The sequence below is a fragment of the Phasianus colchicus genome, chromosome 15 (assembly GCF_987193195.1).
Source record: "Phasianus colchicus chromosome 15, bPhaCol1.hap1.1, whole genome shotgun sequence".
Taxonomy (NCBI): domain Eukaryota; kingdom Metazoa; phylum Chordata; class Aves; order Galliformes; family Phasianidae; genus Phasianus; species Phasianus colchicus.
In genome coordinates, this window is record NC_143450.1 from 18,695,108 (window position 1) to 18,718,087 (window position 22,980).

The 22,980-nt window shown below is 40.2% G+C and overlaps 1 protein-coding gene across 1 annotated transcript; it reads left to right on the forward strand.

Moving 5' to 3' along the window:
* The first annotated feature begins 1,529 nt into the window (after positions 1–1,529).
* REEP2 (receptor accessory protein 2) lies at positions 1,530–21,764 on the forward strand. The gene is made up of 8 exons (XM_031598530.2): positions 1,530–1,898; positions 2,293–2,365; positions 6,396–6,472; positions 7,758–7,878; positions 8,467–8,580; positions 8,965–9,112; positions 9,446–9,603; positions 10,519–21,764. Exons 1-8 carry the CDS (start codon positions 1,867–1,869, stop codon positions 10,591–10,593), a joined length of 798 nt encoding a protein of 265 aa, XP_031454390.1. The 5' UTR covers positions 1,530–1,866; the 3' UTR covers positions 10,594–21,764.
* Positions 21,765–22,980: the final 1,216 nt, after the last annotated feature.

Genomic DNA, 22,980 nt, shown 5'->3' on the forward strand with positions numbered 1-22,980 from the left:
TTCAGTACTAACAGTTTCTTCTTGTTAGAAGGTAAGTTAATGGATTAATTTATCATTCTTCGGAAAGAAATAAAGTTGCTTGTTACTAACTATATACCGCTATCTTAAAATGCTTCTGCTAAACTTGTTCTAAAGCTCAGTTTGCCACTTAATGATGAGCTCTCACTTAAGACATTTGTAAGTCTGCTTGCTTTACTAATATTGATGTTTGTACTTTGTTGTTTATGTCACTGTTTATAATACACTGCAAATGTTCAGACTGTTCCTCGATGCATTGAACAATGTAAAACGCTAAGGCACGCTTCCTTTGTTTGCTGCTTACCCATGCTCCATTCTCTTCATACATTGTACCCAAGATGTCTCCAAATTTTCCCTGTTCTGTCAGCATCTTTTGCTCACTTAGATGTGAACACATAATTCAGGTACCAGAGCTGTTGTAAGCTGATAGGAAACTGATGGGAATAAACATACAGTTACTCTCAGGAGGGAAGTGCATGTTTTCTTGCTTGGACTTGTGAAAGCATTTTCCTTTTATTCTGTTTGTGGGTAATTTGTGCTGCCAGTGTTGTAAATTGTGCAGTCTCTTATGCAATCGTTTTGTGACCATTCATATCCATGAGCAGACTGTGACAGAATGCTCTTTGTCACTGTCTGTAGCAACAGTTTTGTTTTCAGCTCTTAGATGTAATGGAAAGTTGCTGATGTTTTGTGTTTTTCATCATTGCTCATTATGCTGAGGTTCATGCATCCGTGAGAAAATTATTCCCTAGCAGCTCATTGTTTTTGGTCTTTCTTTGGTTTATTCCCTTTTCAGAAGAGCTATTTTCACAAGTAATGAGATTCTGCCACGGTACCTTCATTTTTTTAAATATATTTTTGTTGTTTGGGTTCTTTTTGTTATTTATGTTTTTGGTAGTAAGAAACTGCAGTAGGCTTTCTAACAAATCTTTTTTTTAATAAATGGCTTATGTAATGATCATTTTAACGTGATTCAAACATCAGTGTGCAGAGCCTGATCAGTCTTTGTCTCTAGTTCACTTAGGGGGTGCAAAGCAGTCTGTTAATTAACTCTTGCAGTGGCTGAAGGGGAGGATTCTCTGAATGGTACTCTTGGTTGAGTTGTTAAAACAATATTTTGCCACTGTGTTTTCTGGTATGCTGATGCATCTAAATATGCAGATGGATAATATTTACTCCCCTCTACAGGTTTATTCGGATAGCTAGGCAATCCTAGGCCTCACAGCAATTCTCAAGAGCACCAGGCACTGTGGAGTTATCCTGGAAACAGCCTCCATCCCTTAAGTTTGATAACGCTCACCTGTGTCTGTTAGCTAATGTAATTTCACATCCAGGGAACTAGGAGCCTTGGAAAGGCTTGTGAATTTAAGTAATCTATATGTTAGCGGCGTTTTGGACTCTGTAGAGCAAGTAACTTTTAACTTCAGAAGACTGCTTTGCCCATTAGTCTCTTTTACTGCCTCCTAAAGTGACTGTCGCCTTAATTCATCGCTGCCTCTTCTGTAGCTTTTCTCACTTCGTACGTGTTACTCGCCTATCATTTTTCCGGTAGGACCTCTTCACAGCCACGCTGCCGTAACCTTTCTCTGCTCGGGGGAGACGCCGCTCTGCCCCCGGGCAGCGCACGGTTCTGGCGCCCGGAGCGAACGGTCGCGGGAACCGCCCGAGTGCCGCGTGCTGCCCGAACGGGGCGGGGGAGGTTCGGTGCGCGATGCGGCCCGTCGATTCCGCCCCCGTAAGAGGCCGGGGCGGGGCTGCACGGTGCTTGCTGCAGGAACCCGCCCTTTAAGAGCCGCCTCCTGCCGCCGCGGAGCCGTGTGTCGCCGCCCGACCTTGCCCGGCGCCGCCATGGTCTCCTGGATCATCTCCCGTCTCGTGGTGTGAGTACCGCAGTCTGGGAGGAAGGATGCGCGGGGCGTCCTCGGGCCGGGTTCCCCGCTCGGGGCGCGGCCGCCGCCTGGAATGGAGCTGCGGCGGTGCCGCGGATTCCAGCCCGGGGAAGAATCCGGCGTCCCTGGGGGGACCGCGGTGCGGCCGCTGTCTTCGCGGTCTGCGGCCGCGTCCTGACGGCTCTGCGTAGGCTTCCGCGGCCCTGGAGCGGCGGCCTCCCATAAGGGCGGCGGCGCTGCGGTGGGGGCGGCCGAGCCCTTTTCCTGCGGCGGCCGCGGAGGAGTGGGAGCCGCCGGGGGCTCCCGGCCGTGGAGGCGGGCACGGGCAGCGGCGGTGCAGGACGCAGAGAGCCGCGAAGTGCTGAGGGGTTCGTTCTTCTTGCAGGCTGATATTCGGTACGCTCTACCCCGCCTACTCCTCCTACAAGGCCGTGAAGACGAAAAACGTGAAGGAATATGTGAGTATGGGTTCGCCGTGTACCGGCGCTCTCCTTCTCGGCTGCCCCGCCAATCCGCGGCTCGAGCCGGTGGTGCCGGGAGCTGCCCGCCCCGCGGTGCTGCCGAGTTGGCCGGGCTACCTAAAGAGCAGCCCGACGGCCTTCGGATAAGTTGCTGGCGAAGGATGTGTACTGAAATGGGAGGCTTAAAGCTGTAAATGTGGGTTGTGGGCTTGTTTTTTGTTTTCCCAGGAAACGTCTGAGGAAGGAGAAATGGGAGGAAACACTGCAGTCTGTAAGCACATGGAAGTCCAGGGACGAGTTATTTCTTGAGTTCTTTTCTTATGCAGTGTCGTTCTACAACTTTTTCCTTGCCGTTATCAGCAATTTCTCTCAGTCAAGACTTTATTTTCATTCCTTCCTGCGATCATTTCCCTCTCTGTCTCTGCCTATGTTATTGTTGCAATTGCATTATTTAAAGCACCATGTGATTTTCAGTGATGAAATGTGCCACCTTTAGAGAAGTGCTATTGTTCTAAGTTGATTAGTGAAAGTGAGTTATTTGGCTTACGGGTAGAATGAATTTATTTCTGTTTAGGGCAATGAATAGTCAGATAGCCACATTACCTCTCTTCTCTGAGTAGGATGTAAGTTACTGATGCTGCTTTGCAGTATAGTCTGAGATTCTCCATCTAACCATCTCTGTTTCCTACTTGCAAAATAGCACGTCAGTGATAAATGTTGCAGGATCTTTCTTATGCTGCTTCAGTCTTACAGAACTGCCTAGACATTTCCTATGCCTTTACCTAAAATTCAGCCTACAGAGTTTAGAATGTAATAGAGGCTGAAGCAAAATTGTCTCATAGTGGAAAGCTTTAAAAACAGTTAGCTCAGCTGATTTTTACTTTTCCTTTCCTCCTTCTTTCCTTCTTTCCACAGAGAAGTAAAAATGTCAATGTTCAGTATACACTGACATCCAAAAGAGTGTTTAGGAGATGGTATTAGAGGTATAGTCAGGAATACTTTGAACCTTACTGAAGTTAGGGTTAGAGTTATGGAATTCATGGTCCCAAGTAGTCTTTGAATTTATAGACACACTTTACAGTAAAAACTTGCTTATTTTCTGTGGGTAGGTTGGCTGCTGAGGTACAGAAACGTGATGTCTTGCAGAATATAAACCTTCTATTGATCTGATTTTCTTTTGGCAAATGTTACCTTAATTGCAGCAGGTCTTTCTAATCTGGCGATAAAAAAGAAATGAAATACAGTACTAGAGTTTCATTAAGTTTTAAAAACCAAAATGGCAGCTAATTACATGTTAGTAACCTGATCTTTGATTCAACGCATCTGAAATAACAAAATTAATCTTTCCTTAAATTATTTATTCTTAAGAGGACTACATCAGAACTAAACATGTATATGATAGATTCCAGCTGTCCAAATCATTAATCTTCAGAGGGCTTTGTGTTTTTTCAAGAGAAGCAGAGGGACCAGAACAAAGAAGTTTTGTTTAAACATAGTAAAGGGGAAAGTGATTTCTGTTCAAACTACTCATGTGAAATGTCAGTGAAAAACTTGAATGCTGTGATGCGTGGCTACAAAGCCAGCTGTGTCTGTGCACTACAACTAGCTCATAATGCTGAAGAACCAACATGGCTGGTAGGGGAAGACCTTACAGGTGTATCTATGGTGGAGAGTATGATGTATTGAAGGCTACCGTGATACAGACTGAGACAACAGATGCAGTTCAGCAACAGCATTAGAGTACAGTGCAATCACTCTTAGCCCACCGTGATAAAGATTCAAGTCCTCAACCAGCCTTGACAGACTATTTCTAGTGCCTTACGCTGTTTAAAATGTATTTTTTTTTTCCTTTTACATGTGGTGTGTAGCTTTGATAAATCTACATTTCATTTATGCTTTTGTACTTAGTGACTTTATTTAGGTTCTTGGTGCAAACTGGGGAAACGATTTATGTGCAAATGTGCAGTTAGCTGAAACAGGTGTTTATTCGTATGTTGAGCAACAAGGACCTGACTTCTCTTTAAAGTATCAAAGAACAAATATAGCTTAGCTTGACTGTCAGTTTTTTTGAAGATGTTAGTAATCTTTGGATTAGAAATATAAGGGAAATAAAGAAATATTCTTCCCCATCTGCCGCTCCCCATGCTTTCCGCTATTCTAGCTCCTGAGAATCTACACTTCGGTGACTTCTAGACCTAGAACTTCATTCCCTCTGCCATATTTAACTGCATTTCTTTTTCCTCTTGGGGTAGAGGGGTAGAATGAATGGTGGCAAGAGGAGAAGAGGGCAAGGTCCAGATCCATGTCCCTTATTGAAGATGTGAATATGCCATACATTTAAATGTACCACGCATTTGAACAGTAACATGGCAATGTTTTTTTATTTCTTCACACTTCCACTCAGTTCTCCTGACCATTGCATTACTACTAAAAAGGTCTAGTAAGACAGAACTTAGTTTTATCAGACTGTCTACTCTGACTATTTCTGGGTGTTATGAGCTAACTTATGTAACCATGGTACTTATCTCTTTCTGATACTGTTTTCATTCTGAAAATGAAATTTTTATCCTTTCTTTTGTCTTTTTCCTTCTATTTTTATCCTTTCTTCTGTGTCTTTGAACCAACTGTTAATCCTCAAGAGTTCCTTACCTTTTATCTTCAACAGTACACTATATTTTAATATTTATATAAGCTTTCTGGAAACTTTGTAGTGACTCTGTAGCCCGTATAGGGAAGCAGTGTAGCAAGAGGTAGGGATAGGGCAGCTTAGGGATAAGTAAATAATTTGTCTCTTTCTAGCAACAGAGCAAGTCTGTTTGATATTTTGGGTGTCATCTGCAAATTAACTTTGATCCTTTCTGAACAAATGTGATCACTGACTCATAAAATGACCTTAAAGATCGCATTGTTCCAATCCCCCTGCCTTGGGCAAGGACACCTACTACTAGGTCAGGTTGCCTAAAGACGCATCCAACCCAGCCTTCAGCATTTTCAGGTATGCGGCATCCACAAGTCTGGGCAACGTGTTCCAGTGTCTCACAACCCTCAACACAAAGAATTTCTTCCTAACTGCTAATCTCAACCTATCCTCTCTTAGCTTAAAACCTTGACCTTATGTCCTACCACTACACTCCAATAAAGAGTCTTTCCCAATCTTTCCTGTAGGCCCCCGTTAAATACTGGAAGGCCACTGTTAGGTCTCAGTCTGTCTGCATAGATCAGGAGGCTGGAGCCTTCTGGTCATCTTTGTGGCCACTCTCTGAGCCTGCTCAAACAAGTTCGTCTCTCTTATGCTGGGGACCCAGGAACTGAATGCAGTACATAGGTGGGCTCTCATGAGAGTGGAGATGGGGAGAACCACCTTCCTCAGCCTACTGTACATGCATCCTTTGACACAGCTCAGGATACAACTGGCCTTCTGGGCTGCAAGTCCAGCTTCATCCTCATCAGCTTCCTGTTCACCGGTACCCCCAAATTCTCCACAGTGCTGCTCTCAATCCAGTCGCTGCCCAGCCTGTATTCATGTTTGTGATTGCCCTGGCCCAGATGCAGGACCCTGTGCTTGGCCTTCTTGAACTTTGTGGCATTTGCAAGGACCCAGCTCTGAGGCCCATCCAGGTCCCTCTGGATGGCAACCCTTCCCTCCAGCGTGTTGACTGCAGCACACAGCTTGGTTTCCTCTACAAACTTGCTGTGTGTGCATTCAATGCTACTTTCTATGTCAGTGATAATGATGTTAAATAATTCCATTCCTTATGCAGCCCCTTGAGTGGTGCCACCCACCATTATTATATGTTATATATCTAATGATATTTTATGTTTATATAATATTTATGTGTTTAGTGAACATTAATATTACATGGTTTTCTGTACTAAATGTAACGTTTGGCATCTATACTGCTGATTATACGTGTTGTTTTTTTTTCTGCTGACTTCATCTTAGTGTGTGGAAATGATGAGTCATCTTTACTGAGAGGACATTTTGCTATTTTTCTCTTTTCTGATGTGAGTGATTGGTCTTTTGCAGGTAAAGTGGATGATGTACTGGATTGTTTTTGCCTTTTTCACCACTGCAGAAACACTCACAGACATTGTTCTTTCTTGGTGAGTACTTTTGGTAGCGTGTGATGGTTTTGCTTGTTTGTTGTTGTTGTTGGTTTTGTTTTGTTTTAAGGTAGTGCTAAGAATAAGCTTTTTCTCTTGTGTAGGAGTTTTCAATCCCCATGAAGTATGTGGGGTTGTAAACATTGTGTCTAAGCTGCTGTCTTAACCGTTTAATCTAATTTCAGACAGCTAGGATGGACACAGCTTCTTTAAGAGGGTTTCATCCATTCACAACATGAAATATTTTTGAGATGCTGTTACATGGAGTGATAAAGTTAGAGGCACAAAAAAAAAAAAGGTTGGGGGGGGGAGGATGATAGAAGGAAAGGACCTGTTTTGCTCTGCAAGCTTGTTGTATGGAGGAGCAGATTGGATGCATGCTTTTGCTCTGAATGTTTTGCATGATGAAAATGTCTTCCACTACCAGGGCTGGAGTGAGGCAGCTTTTTATCCCTCAGTACTGTGCATCATGCATGGCAGTGTTCAAACAGAGTTGTTCAATGACAACAGAATATCATCATTTTCTTAATTGCTTTAGTGTCAGTATCTTGCATGCATCTGGAAGATTACAGACTAGTCACAGTTATGTCTTTTAAAGAAATAAGAAGTGGCTACATATGCTTTACGAATATGCTCCACTGTTTTGCCTCTTCCTGCATAAAATTTGGAAAAGCAAAGATCTGAAAAGTACGAGAGCTTTGCCTTAAAAGTGAACCGCTGATAACAGCAGTCTCTTAATGCCAGCAGAGGCAGGAAATTTTGTGTTCGCTTATTTGAATCTCCACTGTTGTATCTTCCCAGAGACTTCACTGAAATAGCAACGAAAGGCTTATGCTGCCTGTTCCTAGCCACCAGTGTTAGTAACAATAGAGAGTTCTAGAGATACTTAATTGAAAACTCCAATAAATGAAACTGCTGTAATGGTAGCATACAGCAGATAGTCTTTGAACAAACTTAAGAATGGTGAGTAGCAATCAGATCAGTGTGTTTGCAGGGCTAGAGGTGCCCAGTTTATGGAGGTTTTTGTGGCTGTGCATGCCAGACTGAATGAAATTCCAGGAATGTGTGTCCTAGGATTCCAGAGAGAATTCTGCTATTCTGACCTGTTATATTGATTATTATTATTCTTTTATGCTTGAGTCCTTACTTTCTCTTTACTCTTTCTGCCTATGCTGCTGTCTACCAGTTATCTCCATCTGTCTCTGTGATGATCTTGATTCCAGTTCTCCATCTTTCTCCCTATTTTCTTTTCTTTTTTTTTTTTCCCCTTCCCTCTTTCTCTCAGGTTTCCCTTTTATTTCGAGTTGAAAATCGCATTTGTGATTTGGCTGCTCTCTCCTTACACCAAGGGCTCCAGTGTCCTCTACAGGAAGTTTGTGCACCCAACGCTCTCCAATAAGGAGAAGGTACTCACTTGTTGGAACATACTGACCTGTCTGGAAGTTGATTCAATTTTGGATCAGCTGTGAATCTTAATGCAAATTCAAATGCATAATTTGAGCTTCTGCTGACTTGTGTAGGCCTAGAATGATTGTCTCTGACAGTAATGTCATTCTGCAGCCTACTGAAGAATATAATGTAACCAGTATTCTGCCTAATGCTTAGAAAGTGTGTTTGGCTATCCCAGTATCTTTAGCCTTTATAGCTACTATCGGTAGTTACATTTTTTTAATCATGTTAGTAGCCATATGTTCTGTAGCCAGGATGTTTTTTCACATTCTCACTGTAAGCAATTGCTTTGTTTCAGATGTGATAATTTGGAGATTGCATTCCTTAAGTTACAGTTGCATTTGCAAGCTTTCTGTAAGTAGCAGAAAAAATACAATTATTTGATGTATGACAGATTAGTCTGTCAGACTGAAAGAAAAAAAGGTGCCCTGATGAGCTGTGAGTTTTAAAGATGATGATGAGGAAGACAGATGAAGTGTTTGTATTTGTTGGTTTGTTTGTTTTTCATTGGTAGCTAAATGCTGTGGTGCATGTTGTTTTCTTAGGAAATTGATGAATACATTACTCAGGCTCGTGACAAGAGTTATGAAACCATGATGCGAGTTGGCAAAAGAGGATTAAACCTGGCTGCAAATGCAGCAGTTACTGCAGCTGCAAAGGTAATGCAACACCTGTACTACAAACATGATTTAACCTTCTGTGACACTCTGGATTTCCACAGTACTTCAGCTGTGTATGCCAGGAATTAGTTATGTGAGTTAGGGGTGCTAGTACTTGGTTGTCTGTTTTACCTTAACACCAGTTTGCCTTGTAGTAAATCTCATCCTTTGGTTTATGAGTAGAGGTAGAGTAGAATGGATTTTGCTCTAACCTCTTCCCCATGGGGCTTGGGAGCATACTTTTTTCCTTCTTTTTCTGGTGATAATGGTTTCTTTGTGCTTGTCTTAAAGTATTGTAGTGGGGAATGTGGCACCTTCCTTTTTCTGAACGAGATGATTTTGGTGAAAGTGAAGTGTCTCTGACCCCAGTTTTTATGTCCTTAGGGCCAAGGAGTTTTGTCTGAGAAGCTACGAAGTTTCAGCATGCAGGATCTCACTCTGATCCGGGATGAAGATGCTGTGCATTTGCAAAGCCATGAGTCACAGCTTCGCCCCTCTGGAGGAACTCTCCTTGAAACTATTGAAGATTCAGGTACAGAAAATCCCTGCTGGGCCACTGTGTGAGGCCTCACTTGGTAAGCCAGCAGGTGAGGAGAGGATCCCTCCCTCCGTGCACCAGGTCTCTGAAGGACTACAAGTTTGCAAATTATCTTGGAGAAACTGTTCTTCTTCCTTGTTCCTTCCCAACAAATAATAAATCCCTGTACTTAGATTGTCCTTCTTAAGGAATTTTGGCATCCCTCTTCCATGTGGTCCTTAAGGATGGACCATTTTAGATTAAATGTCAGCACGTAAAATCTAAAAATCATGTGTGGACATGACTTTTCAAAAATATTTGAAAAAAAACCTTTTTCTTATTTCTTAGCTTCCTGTTACTCCTCAGGAGAGGAGAGCGGCATGGCACAGAGGCCTAATGGAACCCCATCAGAGATTAGAACAGACCCATCAGATGAAGATGCAGGAGACAAACTGCCAAAACGTACACAGAGCCTCAAAGCTCCCAAGAAGATGACAAAATCTGAGGTGAGCAGGTGTATAAATTGTTTCCAACACAGACATTGATTCCTGAGTTTTGTCAGAAGGCTCTGGCTTCATAGTCTGTGTGTTTAAAAGCTGTTTTCTGTAAACGTTATTGGAGAGTTTGCTGCTAGAGTCCTACATCAGAGGACTTGCCATCTGCTTGCTGTCCTGTTCTGTAGTTTTTGTATTTTTATTACCTGCCTTTGTCATAAGCCAGGACCTAGCTTTGCTTTCATATTTAGGCAGTAGATATTTTTAAAGTGTTCAAAATAGGTCTGGATCTTTTTTAAATCTCCATGGCTTACTTCTATGTTGACTCTTCTACTTTCTTCCTTAATATAGTGGAAATGGGTAGGAAAACATAAGGAAAATATTTGTTCCCATGCTTCCTAGTGAGGAATTGTTGAAGTGACTCAAAAGTTGTGAAAAGGCTGTAATGACTCTCTGCTCACTGTGAATACAGAAACTCTAATAAAGCCCTTTGTAAGCATATTGTTCTTCATACGTGGCTTATTCTTTAGTTTGAATTACTAATTCAGGATGTTTCTACAATTTGGGCTATTAGGAATGGTCATCAAAAAGCAGAAAAGTTAATGGCAATGAAATGCTATGTCAGTGTTAGTGCTTAGAACTTTTGTGATGTCTAAAGTTTTGTCAAGACAGCTAACTTCAATTTACTATTGCATTTCCTGTTTTATAATGTCTTCCTCTCCTTGTTTTCTGAAGGATATGCTGAGAGTAATCTGATTAGCAACAAAATGAATATTTAAGTCGTGTTTTTGAAAGAATAGATGAAGTGAATAGGGTCACTGTGCTGTAGCTCTTTGTCCTATTTTCACTCTGCATCTTCGTCTCTTTCTATTAGACATCTAGGTGTTGCAGTAAACTAATATAAGGTACCTCTTTCTTTCTTCTCAGCTGCCTGTAAAAAGTGTGAAAGCCCGCCCTAAGAAGAAAGCTGCAGGTTCTCTTACTTCTGCAGAGTCATCCTAAGGAGACCTCCCCTCCATAACACCCGTCCTGTCCCAGGATTTGCCTGTAGCTATTGAGTGGAAACTCTCCAAAGGAAGGGAGCTGAGATTAATGTACATAACAGATACTGCTTTGTAGAGCTCGCTCTAAGGTCAAGGGGGGAAGCTGGGATTCAGAACATGGAATAGAGGATGCACATCCTCAGGAATTTTCTCCTTTTCATCCCCTCTTGGAGAAAGTGCTAATGTGTCTGTACATAACCTGTTGCTTTGAAATTCCCTCCCTATAACCCTAGCTGGAGAGAATCTTGATGAGGAGAACTGACTAGGGTTAGAGATACCTGTTGCACTGATGCTGGAAAAATAATTAGACAATGGAGTTCCTTGGGGTTGGGTGGCTCCCCACATTGTCTTATTTTGCTCTGGGTATCCTTCTGCAGCTGTGTTAAGAAGTGCCCACAACGATTCATCCGTCTTAAGAACGGACCACAACTGTCATGTCCATCCCCTTCCAGAAGGTAACTTAAATGATGTATGCTGAGTGCTTTTGAATGTAAAGGACTCGCTCATGGGAGGAGTAAACCAGATTATGGATTTTAGTACTGGAAGATGAGCTTGTTTTTATTTTTCTAAAAGGTTAGTGAGGCAATTAGTAAGCTTAGTTATGAAGAAAATCTGCTGTTGTCTGCATACATGAAGGAGCAGATACAGATATCCATGGGAGGTAACTGTTGAGAAGGAAAGGTGATCATTCATAAGATTTTGGCAATTTCCTTTTTTTTTTTTTTTTTTTTTTTTAAAGCCACTTGAATTTTATTTCTGTTGTTCACTTTGATTCCTGTAAAATCATCAGAGTGAGAGGATTTCCGTGTAGTGGGAAAAGCAGTCAGGGGGAATGTTGCTTTGCCAGTTATTGAATTCCGTGTCACAATGATGCTTTTCTACAGACTGATTCTTACTTTCTAGCAGATTTCTGGGGAAAATCTGACTCACTGTAGTTTGCAGACATACTAGAGAATTCCAGAAGCCCTTGTCTTTCAGCTTTAGGAGATCTATTCTCAGAGTACAAGAACAGACAAATAGCTGATGTACGAGCTTGTCTAATTGCAGAATTCAATTTATGGAGGATAAAAGAGAGGTGGAGTGACTAGGGCTCACTATTCTGCTTTATCAGTCATCTTGCTTTATCCTACTCCAGCTCTTGCACAAATTTTCTTTTTTGACCATTAGCCATGTTTATCAATGTTCTGAGACCTGAGCAACATCCAGTGCTTATAACAGAATTACATTGTATGTGGAATGTATGTTGTGGGAGTGAAACTGCAGAGAAAAGATGAATAGAAATGCATAGTTCTCCTGTTGTTGAGTTCTGTAATGGGGGAGCACCGTCACAGAGAGCTCATGATGCAGACATTCATATTTGCTTGTGTCTCTTGCTGTATATTTCTCAAATTACAGTAGATTCATCGCAGAGACCCAGCATTTTGTTATTGACAATGTATAGAATCCCTGCTGTAAGATTCCACAAATATTTCTGTCCTAAAGAATAGCCCTTCGGAAATTTGTAAAGTTGAAGATTGAGGCTGAATTTTTCATTTCATATTGTCTTGATGACACATTATTATGAATTACCTAATGTTTGGGGAAAACAATTAAGTTGTTTCTACTTTTCTTTGTCACTTTTAAAATTTTAAACCTTAACTGACTATGTTAAAAACTTGTATCTTGTCATAAGTAGTTGTCCTAAAGTGTGCACAAATTCTTACCCAGGATCCAATTGAAAATCTTTGATTTGACTTTGGGATTTGAGTTGGGGAGGCAAAGGGTGGAAGGGGAAGTAGAAAATGTTCATTTTTTCTTCTGTTAGAAAACACTGTATACATGCCTCACTAATACATGGAATGGCAAGTACTACAGCAAGAATTCTCTCTGTTCCCAGTGAAAATACCTCTCCTTGTTGAATATGAGGAAGATTAAGTTGTGAGGAGTCGTTCAGTACAAGAAACTCTAGGACACAAGACAAACTATTATTCTCTATACTCAAAATACCTCTATATAACCATATTTCTGTATTCTTCTTTCCCAACTAAAAATCTCCATGGCAAATTATTTATCTAAATCAGTGTGAGGGAGTTGATTTGGAGGCAAAGGATTAGTTAGTCTGTCCTTATGCTAATCTTTCTGCCTTCTTGTGCAAATGCTTTGATAGTCTCTGATTATTTGGTTTTCATACACTGACTTTCCAGAATGCTTTCTAGATTCAGTTCATCTGCAGTAACTTGTCCTGCTTTTAATTGCAAGAAGAATTTCTGAAGACTCAATTTTGGTGTTTGGATTTGCTTTTGTCCTCCTGAACTAGATGCTTTACCAAGTATCTTTTACTTAACATTGATGCTTGGTATCATAGCCTTTGGGTAAGTATGGGTCAGTCGCTCTGACTTCTTGTATAGGGAGATTAAATTATTTCTTTTTTTAATTGAGAATCTGGAGTAATTACAGGCTAAATGGAGTATGTGAGATACAAAGCTGATGATGTTAGCAGAACTTAACCCGGAGCAAGAGAATGTCTTATATGGACACTGTTTTCTTCTTCCAGTACAAATGTGACTGCTAAATTTCACTCTGCTTGATCAAAGCCTCTGCAGACCTGCCACCACCCTTAGTGAGTTCCTAGATATAGTTCTGCACTGGATGACATGGTCTTGCATAGAAATTCTCTTGCTAATGAGAGTGCTGAATGTGCTGTTTTGGTAAAATGCTTTTAACAGCTGTTGTTCAATGTTTTCATCAGGAAATGCTAGACTGTAGTTTCTATTCAGTATCTTCTGTGAGCTTGATTGTGTAATTAAGCAAATGGTTAAATCCATACCTTGCAGTAGAACCCACTGAGTTCAGAAAGCATTTATACCTCTTTTCTCATAACATAATTTCCTCTGGACACAGAAAGAAACGCAGAAAGAAAGAGATTCCTAGAGAACCCTGAATTTCCAGAAATCAATACTTTTGAATTTTATTTCTCTATTGCCGTCTTGATCGGCAGGAAGTGTGTGCCTTAGGAGGAAATTGGGGCGGTTCTCTGGCCGCACAGAGCATTGTATGAAGGTGGCTTGTGTGTTAACTGTGTAGTGTCGATGAGCCTGAGAACAACTGTTGAGCTGTTCTGAGTTTTTCATTCTGTCTTCCAAACTTGCATGCAATTCTAGAAAGTATGGGTTATTGCCTAAGAGAGAAATCTGGAGAGAGGAAGAAAATTCTTATCCTTCTTTCTGATGAAGACATTGCATTGACATATTAGTCTGCTGTTTGCTGGGGAGATGCTGAATGACATTCCTCTATGTAATTGTTTAGATTTAGAGATGTTCTTAGATTCCTTTTGGGAACCACCAGGCTGACACATCTTGTGCTGCTCTCTGAGTTGCCCTGTGAATACACATAGAAAACCTGCAAAATATTCTTGAGGCTGTGTGAGTTCAGAGAATGGTTGAGTTCGGAAGGGGATCTCTGCAAGTCATCTGGTCTAACAGGCCTGCTTGAGCAGGGCTACCTAGAGCTGGTTGCCCAAGAGTTCCTGTGTTATACGTGGTCTGGAGCCCACTGAATTTGATGTTTTGTTAATGGTTGAATTCAATGTTTTTCTATATGCATAAATGCACACGCAACATGGGAATGTACTTCAGGGTTACCAAGGAGGAAGGATCGGAGAAGGGTGACCTTTCATCTGGAATTTGGCACTATTACATGATGCTGTAAACAGCTCAGTTTTATGTTGTTTCTAGGGTGCTGTGGCTAATGGCTTCAAATGAGAAGAGATCTTAAGGAGTGTGCAGAGCATCTAGTGGGAACAAATAGTTTGAAGGTTAATGAAGACAATAAGCTTTCACAGTAGCAAAGAACCTGTCTTGTGACATAGGGTAGGGTGAAAATGGGCTATGTGTGGTACAGATTTGTCTAGGAAATAGTGACAACTTTTTTCTGAACCTCTGACCTTACTTCAGCTCTGCACTCTACAGATTGGAATCTGATTTCTCTCTTACAGAAACCATCCACCTTTCTAAGCTGGGCTTGACCTATGTGTATTTAGATTCTTGAACCTTTCATCATTTCAGAACCATAGAGTTTGAATTTTTCCTCAGTGGTCAGTCGGACTGTGGGAAGTACCTGATAAATATCAAGCATTTTGTAGTAGACATCTTATACTAGGAAAACACTAGCAAAGAGCTCCAGAGGATAGGTTAATTTGGGAAATTGAATGCACAAAGCCTGTATTTTGCACCTCCTAAATGCTGGATTTTGCTACAGTCATGTACCAGCTATCTGTAGAATCTCAAACATTCCATGTCATAATTGTCAGTGTTCTGTTTGTAAAGAAAAACTGGAATCACAATAACATGAAGTGATAAGCATGCTTTTTATTTTGTTTTGTTTTTCCTGGTAATTAGGTTGTATCTACTGCTTTTCCTAAACTTTTTCTATGAACACATAACAAGCAAGTCATTATTTTCTTGCTCTGTTTCTCAGCTCTGACACCCTAAAAGTAACATTTGTGAGAAGATGCAAAATTGAAAGTACTTTCGGTGTTTCATATAATGGGCAACTTTCTGAGCTGTATCTGAAATGTTTGCTGCTACAGCTGAAATGCAGTGCTAAACTGACTAATCAAAGATAAGAAATTTAGTCATAGTCTTTGCAGCAGGTCAGAAAGAGAGAGCTTTGCTAAATGGCAAACAAATATAGGCAGTACTGCCAGAGTACATTTCATAGCAGTCTTGTAGGAATAACAGCTTGGGTGTGGATAAGTAAGTCTCAGTAAGTATCAATGCAAGTAGTTGACTTGCAGCAAAATTTAACCGGTTGATTTGCCTTGTTTCTTGACAAGGAAGATTAGCCTAGCTCATCCATGCAAATAAACTGTGTATAGGTGTCTATACTCTGTGTATTTAAACAGTGGGCAATTACAACATGTTTAAAGAAACTCTTTTTTTGCTTTTTTCCTCTCTGCCCTTTCAGACAAACGAGGAAAAAAAAAACAAACAAACAAGCAAAGAAAAAAAAAACCAAGAAATTTCCTAGTTTTCATAGTTTCCATTGCTTTGGTAACAGTAGGAGAAAATAAGTTTTCTGGTTATTATCCAGAGTTTGGACAAAATGGCCAACTGTACCCTGGGCCATAATATAAGGGTCTAGGGGGCAAGATGTATAAGGAGCGGACAATGTGATTTTGTTTGCTCAGCCCAGAGCAGGGAAGAATGAGGAGAGGCCTCATGGTGGCCTACGGTTCTTCATACGGAGTGGAGGGGCATTGCTGAGCTCTGATCTCTGGTGGCGGGGACAGGACTCAAGGGAACGATATGGAGCTTTGTCAGGAGGAGTCAGGCTGGAGGTTTGGGAAGAGTTGTGCATCAGAGGGTGGTGATCATGGAACAGGCTCCCCAGGGTAGTTACTAATCGTGGCCCCAAGCTGCTAGAGATCAAGAAGTACTGGGACAACACTCAGATGGTAGTGTTTGATTTTTTTTTTTTTTTTTGGGGTGGTCCTGTATGGAGCCAGGAGTTATACTCGATGGTCCTTGTGGGTCCCACCAAACTCGTGATAGATTGTAATTCTAACTGTGAATATCAGAGAACATTTTCCACCAGAGTACAAGTAGTTTTGACTCTCATTTTCAAAAATTAATTCCCAGTGCAAGCAGAGGAAAAAAAGTCAAAGCCAGAGAAAATTGTATGGAATATCAGAGGAACCTTGCCAAAAAGGGATCGGCGAGAATTCATTTGAGGGAATGTTTTTCATTATTTACTCTCACAAGTTGATTCCAACCGATTCTTAGAACTTTCAGGAGCAGAGTGTAAACAATGCTGCACAAAATGTTGTAAGGCAAACTTTTGCTCAGAAAGCAGGTCAGCACCCAGAATGCTCTCCTGTCAAGCGTTAATTGCAATCTTGAGTTATTTACTGGTCATTACATGTCAGTGGAGATGTAAAGTATAGAAAGAGAAGATTCTGCTGGAAAATTACAAAGTCAGGAAAGTAGTTGTGTGAAGATACAACTGAGGGAACTGCAGCAGATTATCTTGAAGAATTACGACAAAAACATGCCATGAGGATTTAAAATAGAGAATTGTTAAAGATGTTAAGGAGTAGCAGGATTCAGTTAATAAATTGGGAAATTGGCAGTTGTGTGTATTTTGTTGTTGTTGGATTACCTGTGCCATCACTTGCTTCACACAGTTCCAGATTTTACAATTTAGGTAATGTTTTTACACAGAAACTAAGTTTTTTTATCTTAAGTAATGCTTATGACTTAACAACAAGAAAGCAAGCTGAATTTCTTTTGATGACTTTCTTAAACAACACGGATCTTCAAACCTTAGTTTGTATTCATGGTGCTGCCTCCTGGGGAAATCACTGAGTTGATGGACTTGTCACTTCTGATTTTCCTGCTCATATTATTTCTCAAATGTTGAGAATCGCACAGGTAGATGAAACTTTTATTTTGACATTTGACCCTGAATTCACATCTAAATTCAGGTATGCTGAGCTATGTATGAGCTAGCATTGTATGAATGAGAGTCCAGAGAGAAAATGGAAAAGCTGAGATGAATCTAGCCAGGCAAAGGTCGCTGAAAGACCTTCCTTGAAGTGCACAAATTAAAGACTACATAATAATGCTTGTTTCTGCTATAACATTTTCGTGATAATGTTTCCCATTAGCGCAGTTCTGATCCAAAGGCATTTAATTCACAGGGTTGTGAATTTATGTTTGCCCACCAGAGGGCATGATGCAACGTAAAATCACTGAAAGTGAGGGAGCAAAGACCTGCCTGAAAATAGCTTGAGTGTGACTGGTCGAACATCTTTTAAGTGAACTTCCTGCTTAGAAAGAGAGGGCATAAATAAGTAAAATCGACCTTAAAAAATAAAAAGAAAAAAAAGGGAGGGGCCGTAGCAGAGAAATATGAAGTAATGCTGCAGATGTCTCCTATCTAAAAAGGCTGTTTAATCTTGCTGGGCTTTTTAATTTAAATATTTTCTACCAAAGCTTATGGATACAACAGTAGTAGACAATAACTGTCCTCAAAGCTTTTAATTGTCCATTCAGACTGTTTTCTAGCTCACGAAGGAGCTCTGTAAATGGTAGTGTTTGCAACTCTTTGTTTCTTCTGCAATTAAACTATTTCTTCGTGTATGTGTGTGCCTCAGCAGTGTCACTCTAATACCAGTATTTTCTGCTAAGAATCAGTAGTTTCTATCAACTGAATCCATATTTTGTGAGAGTAGAAGTAAGTTTAATCTAAAAATACAGATGAGTCTAATAGTTTCTATGGTAACTTGTGACCATGGCAACAGAAAGGTAGCACTCTGAAAAACTGATAGAGGGTAAGGTTTTTTGTATGTTTGTTTCATTTTAAATCAACAAGCTAATTAACAGCACAAATATTTCAGGAAAAACAATGACTTTATTTTTTAACCATATAGGATTGCATTGATACAAGAGATTTCCATCTCAGAATATATTGGAATTTTAGTAGGCATATAGTGAAACTACATGCAATCTTTGTGGTTTTGAAAAAGAAGAGTTCTCTTATCTGCTACGTCATACACAGAAACTTAGATTCAAGACAGGTGAAGGACATATCAGGAAGTTGCTGTAGGAAGGAGAATAGTTTAGAACAGGAACAGAGGCTATTATTAAATGTGTAGCATAGCTTTGGTATGTTTCTGTTCCACCTTCCCATCATGAGATCAGAGAGTTAAACAGCACAGTGCTTTCAGATCAGTGCTAAGTTTTGGCTGCTCTGAAGCAGTTGAGACCCCAAGAGACGTTACAAGCCACTGTAAGAAGGAATAATGATTTTAAGAATATTTACAGTAAATATATGTTAAAGGACGTACAAGTGACTCTCAGGACTAAATCTTGTATGTAGCAAATGGCTCTCTGCGAGCATAGAGATAATGTAAAATCTCCGTACTACCAACACTAAGCCTAAATTTTAAGGGGAAATGTGCTGGATCTGAATTTGGTCAAAGCCATACTGCAGAATTTTTCAAGCTTACTCTTTTTCCCTAGGCCTTGTCTGAAAACTGAATGGAAATTAAGGTATTGCTATCATCACCTAAATATAGAGCATGTCTTTAATTAAATAGAATCGAAACTTCATTTAGAAGCTAACTTCTATAAAAGCTAGCTGTTCTGACTGATTTGCATTTGCCACAGGGTTGCTCCAGCTAATCAGCAGAGTCACTGAGGTGCTCTCAGGCCATTAAGTGAGAAAACAGTTTGGGAAAAAAAAAAAAAAAAAGCAGGCTAAACTGAATTGATTCAAATAGTCCAGTCTTCTCTCTCTTGTACTGCTCGCTTCATGTGATGACCAGTGGATAGTGTGGAATTAACACGCATCTTGGAAAAGCTGCTTCCTGACACTGTCATCTTTTTACTCGTGCTCTAAAGCATTGCGGTGTTTAATGACTGGTTTGTTGTTTTGATTTTTTTATGATAGAGGTTTTTTTTAATTATTTCTCTAGTGTTTTTGTAGAGTCAAAATGTTTGGTCAATTGCTGCAAAGTACTGATGGCAGGAGTGCTGGAACTAGATGGTCTTTTGGTCTCTTCCAACCCAAGTCATTGCGTGATTCTACAATTATTCTGTTAAATATCAAAACCCTAAGGCATCAAGATCTTGTCATACTTGCTTTCTTACCCAAGTTCTTTTAAGGAAGATAATTGTGTATTATCCCTTTGATATCTTGCTATTTTGTTCTTTTTTTTTTTTTCCTCCTGTTCCAAAGAACTTGTTTTCCTTCCTTTTTTCTCCAGAGTACTGTACTTTGTGTGTGTGTGTGTGTGTGTATGTGCATGTGCTTTCATTCAAGAGGGTACCAACTAATTCTTAATTCACTTGATTATACTTTTAAAAGCAGCTTTCCTGGTCAGGTCCTCCTCCCTGGCAATAAGGGTCACAAATCTGTAAATACAGCCCTTCTGCTAGGATTAAAGAGTCTTTGGGACACTTGTTGTATTGCATCTGTTCAAGCTGTATTCATTTGCTGTAGGCTGCAATAACTGACAAGACAAAAAGACATCATCAAAGACTAAATTTTGAATATTACATATTGCTAATGTTTTTAATGAGTCTCTTTTCTTTTCTAAGTGGTGCTTCAAGCAGAAGTATAGGGTGGCGTTGTTCAATAAATGTTGCTTTGAAAGAGACTAAGTTATTTATTTGATTTAGGGGAAGAGGATGAAGTTCTAGAAGTGATTTACTCACTTTTCACTTCTAATTTATTTTGTCAGTTAAATGCTTTGTGGAACTTAAACTGAAAATTCCATCTGTCACTAGAAAAAATTTGCAGGTAATTGCAGGTATGCCCTTTCGTTCTTTGCTGTTGAGCTTACATATTTCCCTTATTTTTTTTTCTTGCCCTTCTCTCCCCCACTCCCCCTAAGTTCCTCTTTCCTATGCTCGAGTATTTTTCTTTAAAAGGCTAATGTTTCGTTAGTTTCTCAAAGCACTGTCCTATATAGCTTTAATTTCTCTATGTCCTTCACTTGTGTTTAGTTTTCTATCTTTCCGCTGTTGAATGAAGATAATGAAAATTAATACAAAACCCTACTATTTCTGCTACGTAAAAATCAAGGCAAATCTAAAGACTCTGGTTTGTTTCCTCATATGTTGCCATTCAATAATTAGGTTGTTTCCACTTTCTAACTGTTAAATGAAGACTTGGATTCAATACACAACTATATATTTATATATGTGGCCTTTTTGCTTGTGTGAGTACAGATCATGGTAGAGTCAAGTACTATTACTGAAATGTGTCTGAGAAACCCACCTCAGTTGCAACTACAGATAACTTCTTGGGGGGGCGGATAGAGGGATGAAAGGATTTATAAATACATATACATATATATATGTATATATGTTTGTGTATATATATATGCAGATTTGGAGAGTGGTGAATATCATATGCAGAGGCATGAATTATTTGTCAATGCTACGTAGTTAGAATACTTACTTGTGTGATATTGGTGATAAATCTGCTGTCCCACAGAACAGGTAGCAAAAACTCAGCAAACTTACTGAGGCACATGTGTTGCTAACAAATGGGCAGAGAGGGTATGTGAAATTAAAAGAAGAGAGGGAAAAAAAGGACCATAGGAATAACTTTCAGTGGTTGGCATCAATGATTGGTCCTAGACAGTAAAGTGGATAATCAGGGCAAGCAGTTATATAGTGAGCATGATAAGAGATGCATTCAGTTAGCAGGGTTCTCTTGACATCTTTCTACTTTGTGTTTTGGATAGTACGTGAATTCTTGAACTGAGGGACTGTGGTTTGTGTCTGAACTTAGTAACTTCAACAATGAACTGGCTGAGTCTCTGTGTTTGAATTGAGTTGAAATCCTTAGCTAAAATTCAGCCTATCCTGAGCTGGCATGCTCTTTTCTACTGGTTTTTCTACTGGTTGGAGAGGGGAATGATCTGTGTTCTTGAAATATCTAGGAACTATTGGAGTTGTTTCCTAATCACAGATATCATTTAGCCACATAGGGGGTCAAAATGAAAACACCAACAAATGAAGTGACTTGAGTGTAAAGTCTTTGTGCTTCTGTCCTGAATTTGACATGTGAAACCAGGCCTGCTTTCTACTGGATCATGCTACAGATAATGGTAAAGGAAAAAAATAAGGTAGCTTCATTTTAAACTCTCTTAGTCCATTTGCTAGAAGTGGTAGAATTTAGGGTAAGATGGTATCCATAATGTTCTGATTTCAGTCTTAAAATGTATATATGTTGTGTGTGAATTGTTATATTTCGTGTAATTGTACCTTACCATTTAGCTGCTTTTTTTCTAATCTGTTTTGTTTACTTGTCTGTACTTCATGAAAAAATTTTCTTGGATGGTCTTAAGAGGGTGAAGACCTTCTTGAAATGTTACATCTGAAGAAAAGAATCAGAGATTCTGCAGAAGAAACAAAAAATTATTTCAGGGAAAGTTTGATTAAACAATCCAGACAGCTCTTGTGCATGTTTGTGTGTTAGTGAATTACAGGGGAAGGAGATAAAAACTTCCAATTACTTAGCATCAAAGAAATATTGTTGTTCTACCCTCCAATAAAGATGGAACAGTGAAAATGTGAAGCAAATAAGCAAAACTTTTTAGTTACGATTTTATTATCTTAATGAGAATAAATCCTTAAGCACATAAACTAAATAACTGTGATTATATTTATCAAAATGCTTTTTCAGATAGACATTATATTGTGCCTATACACTCTATAGGAATGCAAACGTGCTGTTGCTATGGAGATTCTGCCATCATCACAGTGGAACACTGCAAAGGCTACCGGTATTCAGCTTACAGAAGAAGAAAAAAAAAAAAAAAAAAGAACCAGACATGACCTTAATTGATTTCTACAAGCTTAATTGAATCTACGTTCTAGAAGTGAAGCAGGAGATCCAGTCCTGCCAAAGTAATTCAGTTTATTTTCAGAAAGTGAGCTAACATGTATGCTGGGATTATGGTAAATTTCCATGCAGCAAAAGAGCAAAAACCAGAAGTGGAGAAAGAAGAGTCTAATTGATAATAACGAGCAGAGGTGCAACCAAGCATATAACTAAGAGGAACATAGACTGGGTGAGCAAAGTCATTGCACACAAGTGCACATTGCACACAGGTGTACACATCTGTGGTAGAAGAAAACATCCACCTAAAGAAATAACTCAGTGGATTGTGGCTGGCATAATGTCATCACAGGTGCAGAGTCTGGTTGGAAGCCTGTAAGTAGTGGTATTCCCAGGGGTCAGTGCCAGGGACAGTCTTGTTCAACATCTTCATTGGCAATCTGAATGAAGGGATAGTGTCCACACTCAGCAAGTTTGCTGATTATACAAAGCTGGGAGGTGTGGTTGACACACCTTGCTACCACCCAGCAAGGTATGGACAAATTAGAGAGTTGGACAGGGAGGAACCTGACGAGATTTAACAAGAACAAGGGTTAGAGACTTGCACCTATGAAGGAATAACTGCATGCATCTCTGTACAGGTTAGGGGATGACCTACTGGAGGGGAGCTCTGCAGAGAAGGATCTGAATGTCCTGGTGGACAACAGGTTGGCCACAAACCAGTAGTGTGCCCTGGTGGCCAGGAAAGTCCATGGTATCACAGAATCACAGAATGTCCAGGGCTGGAAGGGACCTCAAGGGTCATGAATCTCCTGCCACATGCAGGGCCACCAACCTCCCCATTTCATACTAGACCAGGCTGCCCAGGGCCCCATCCAGTCTGGCCTTGAACACCTCCAGGGATGGACGGGGCACCCACAACCTCTCTGGGCAGCTGTTCCAGCACCTCACCACTCTCTCTGTAAAGAATTTCCTCCTGACATCCAACCTAAATCTTCCCTCCCTCAAC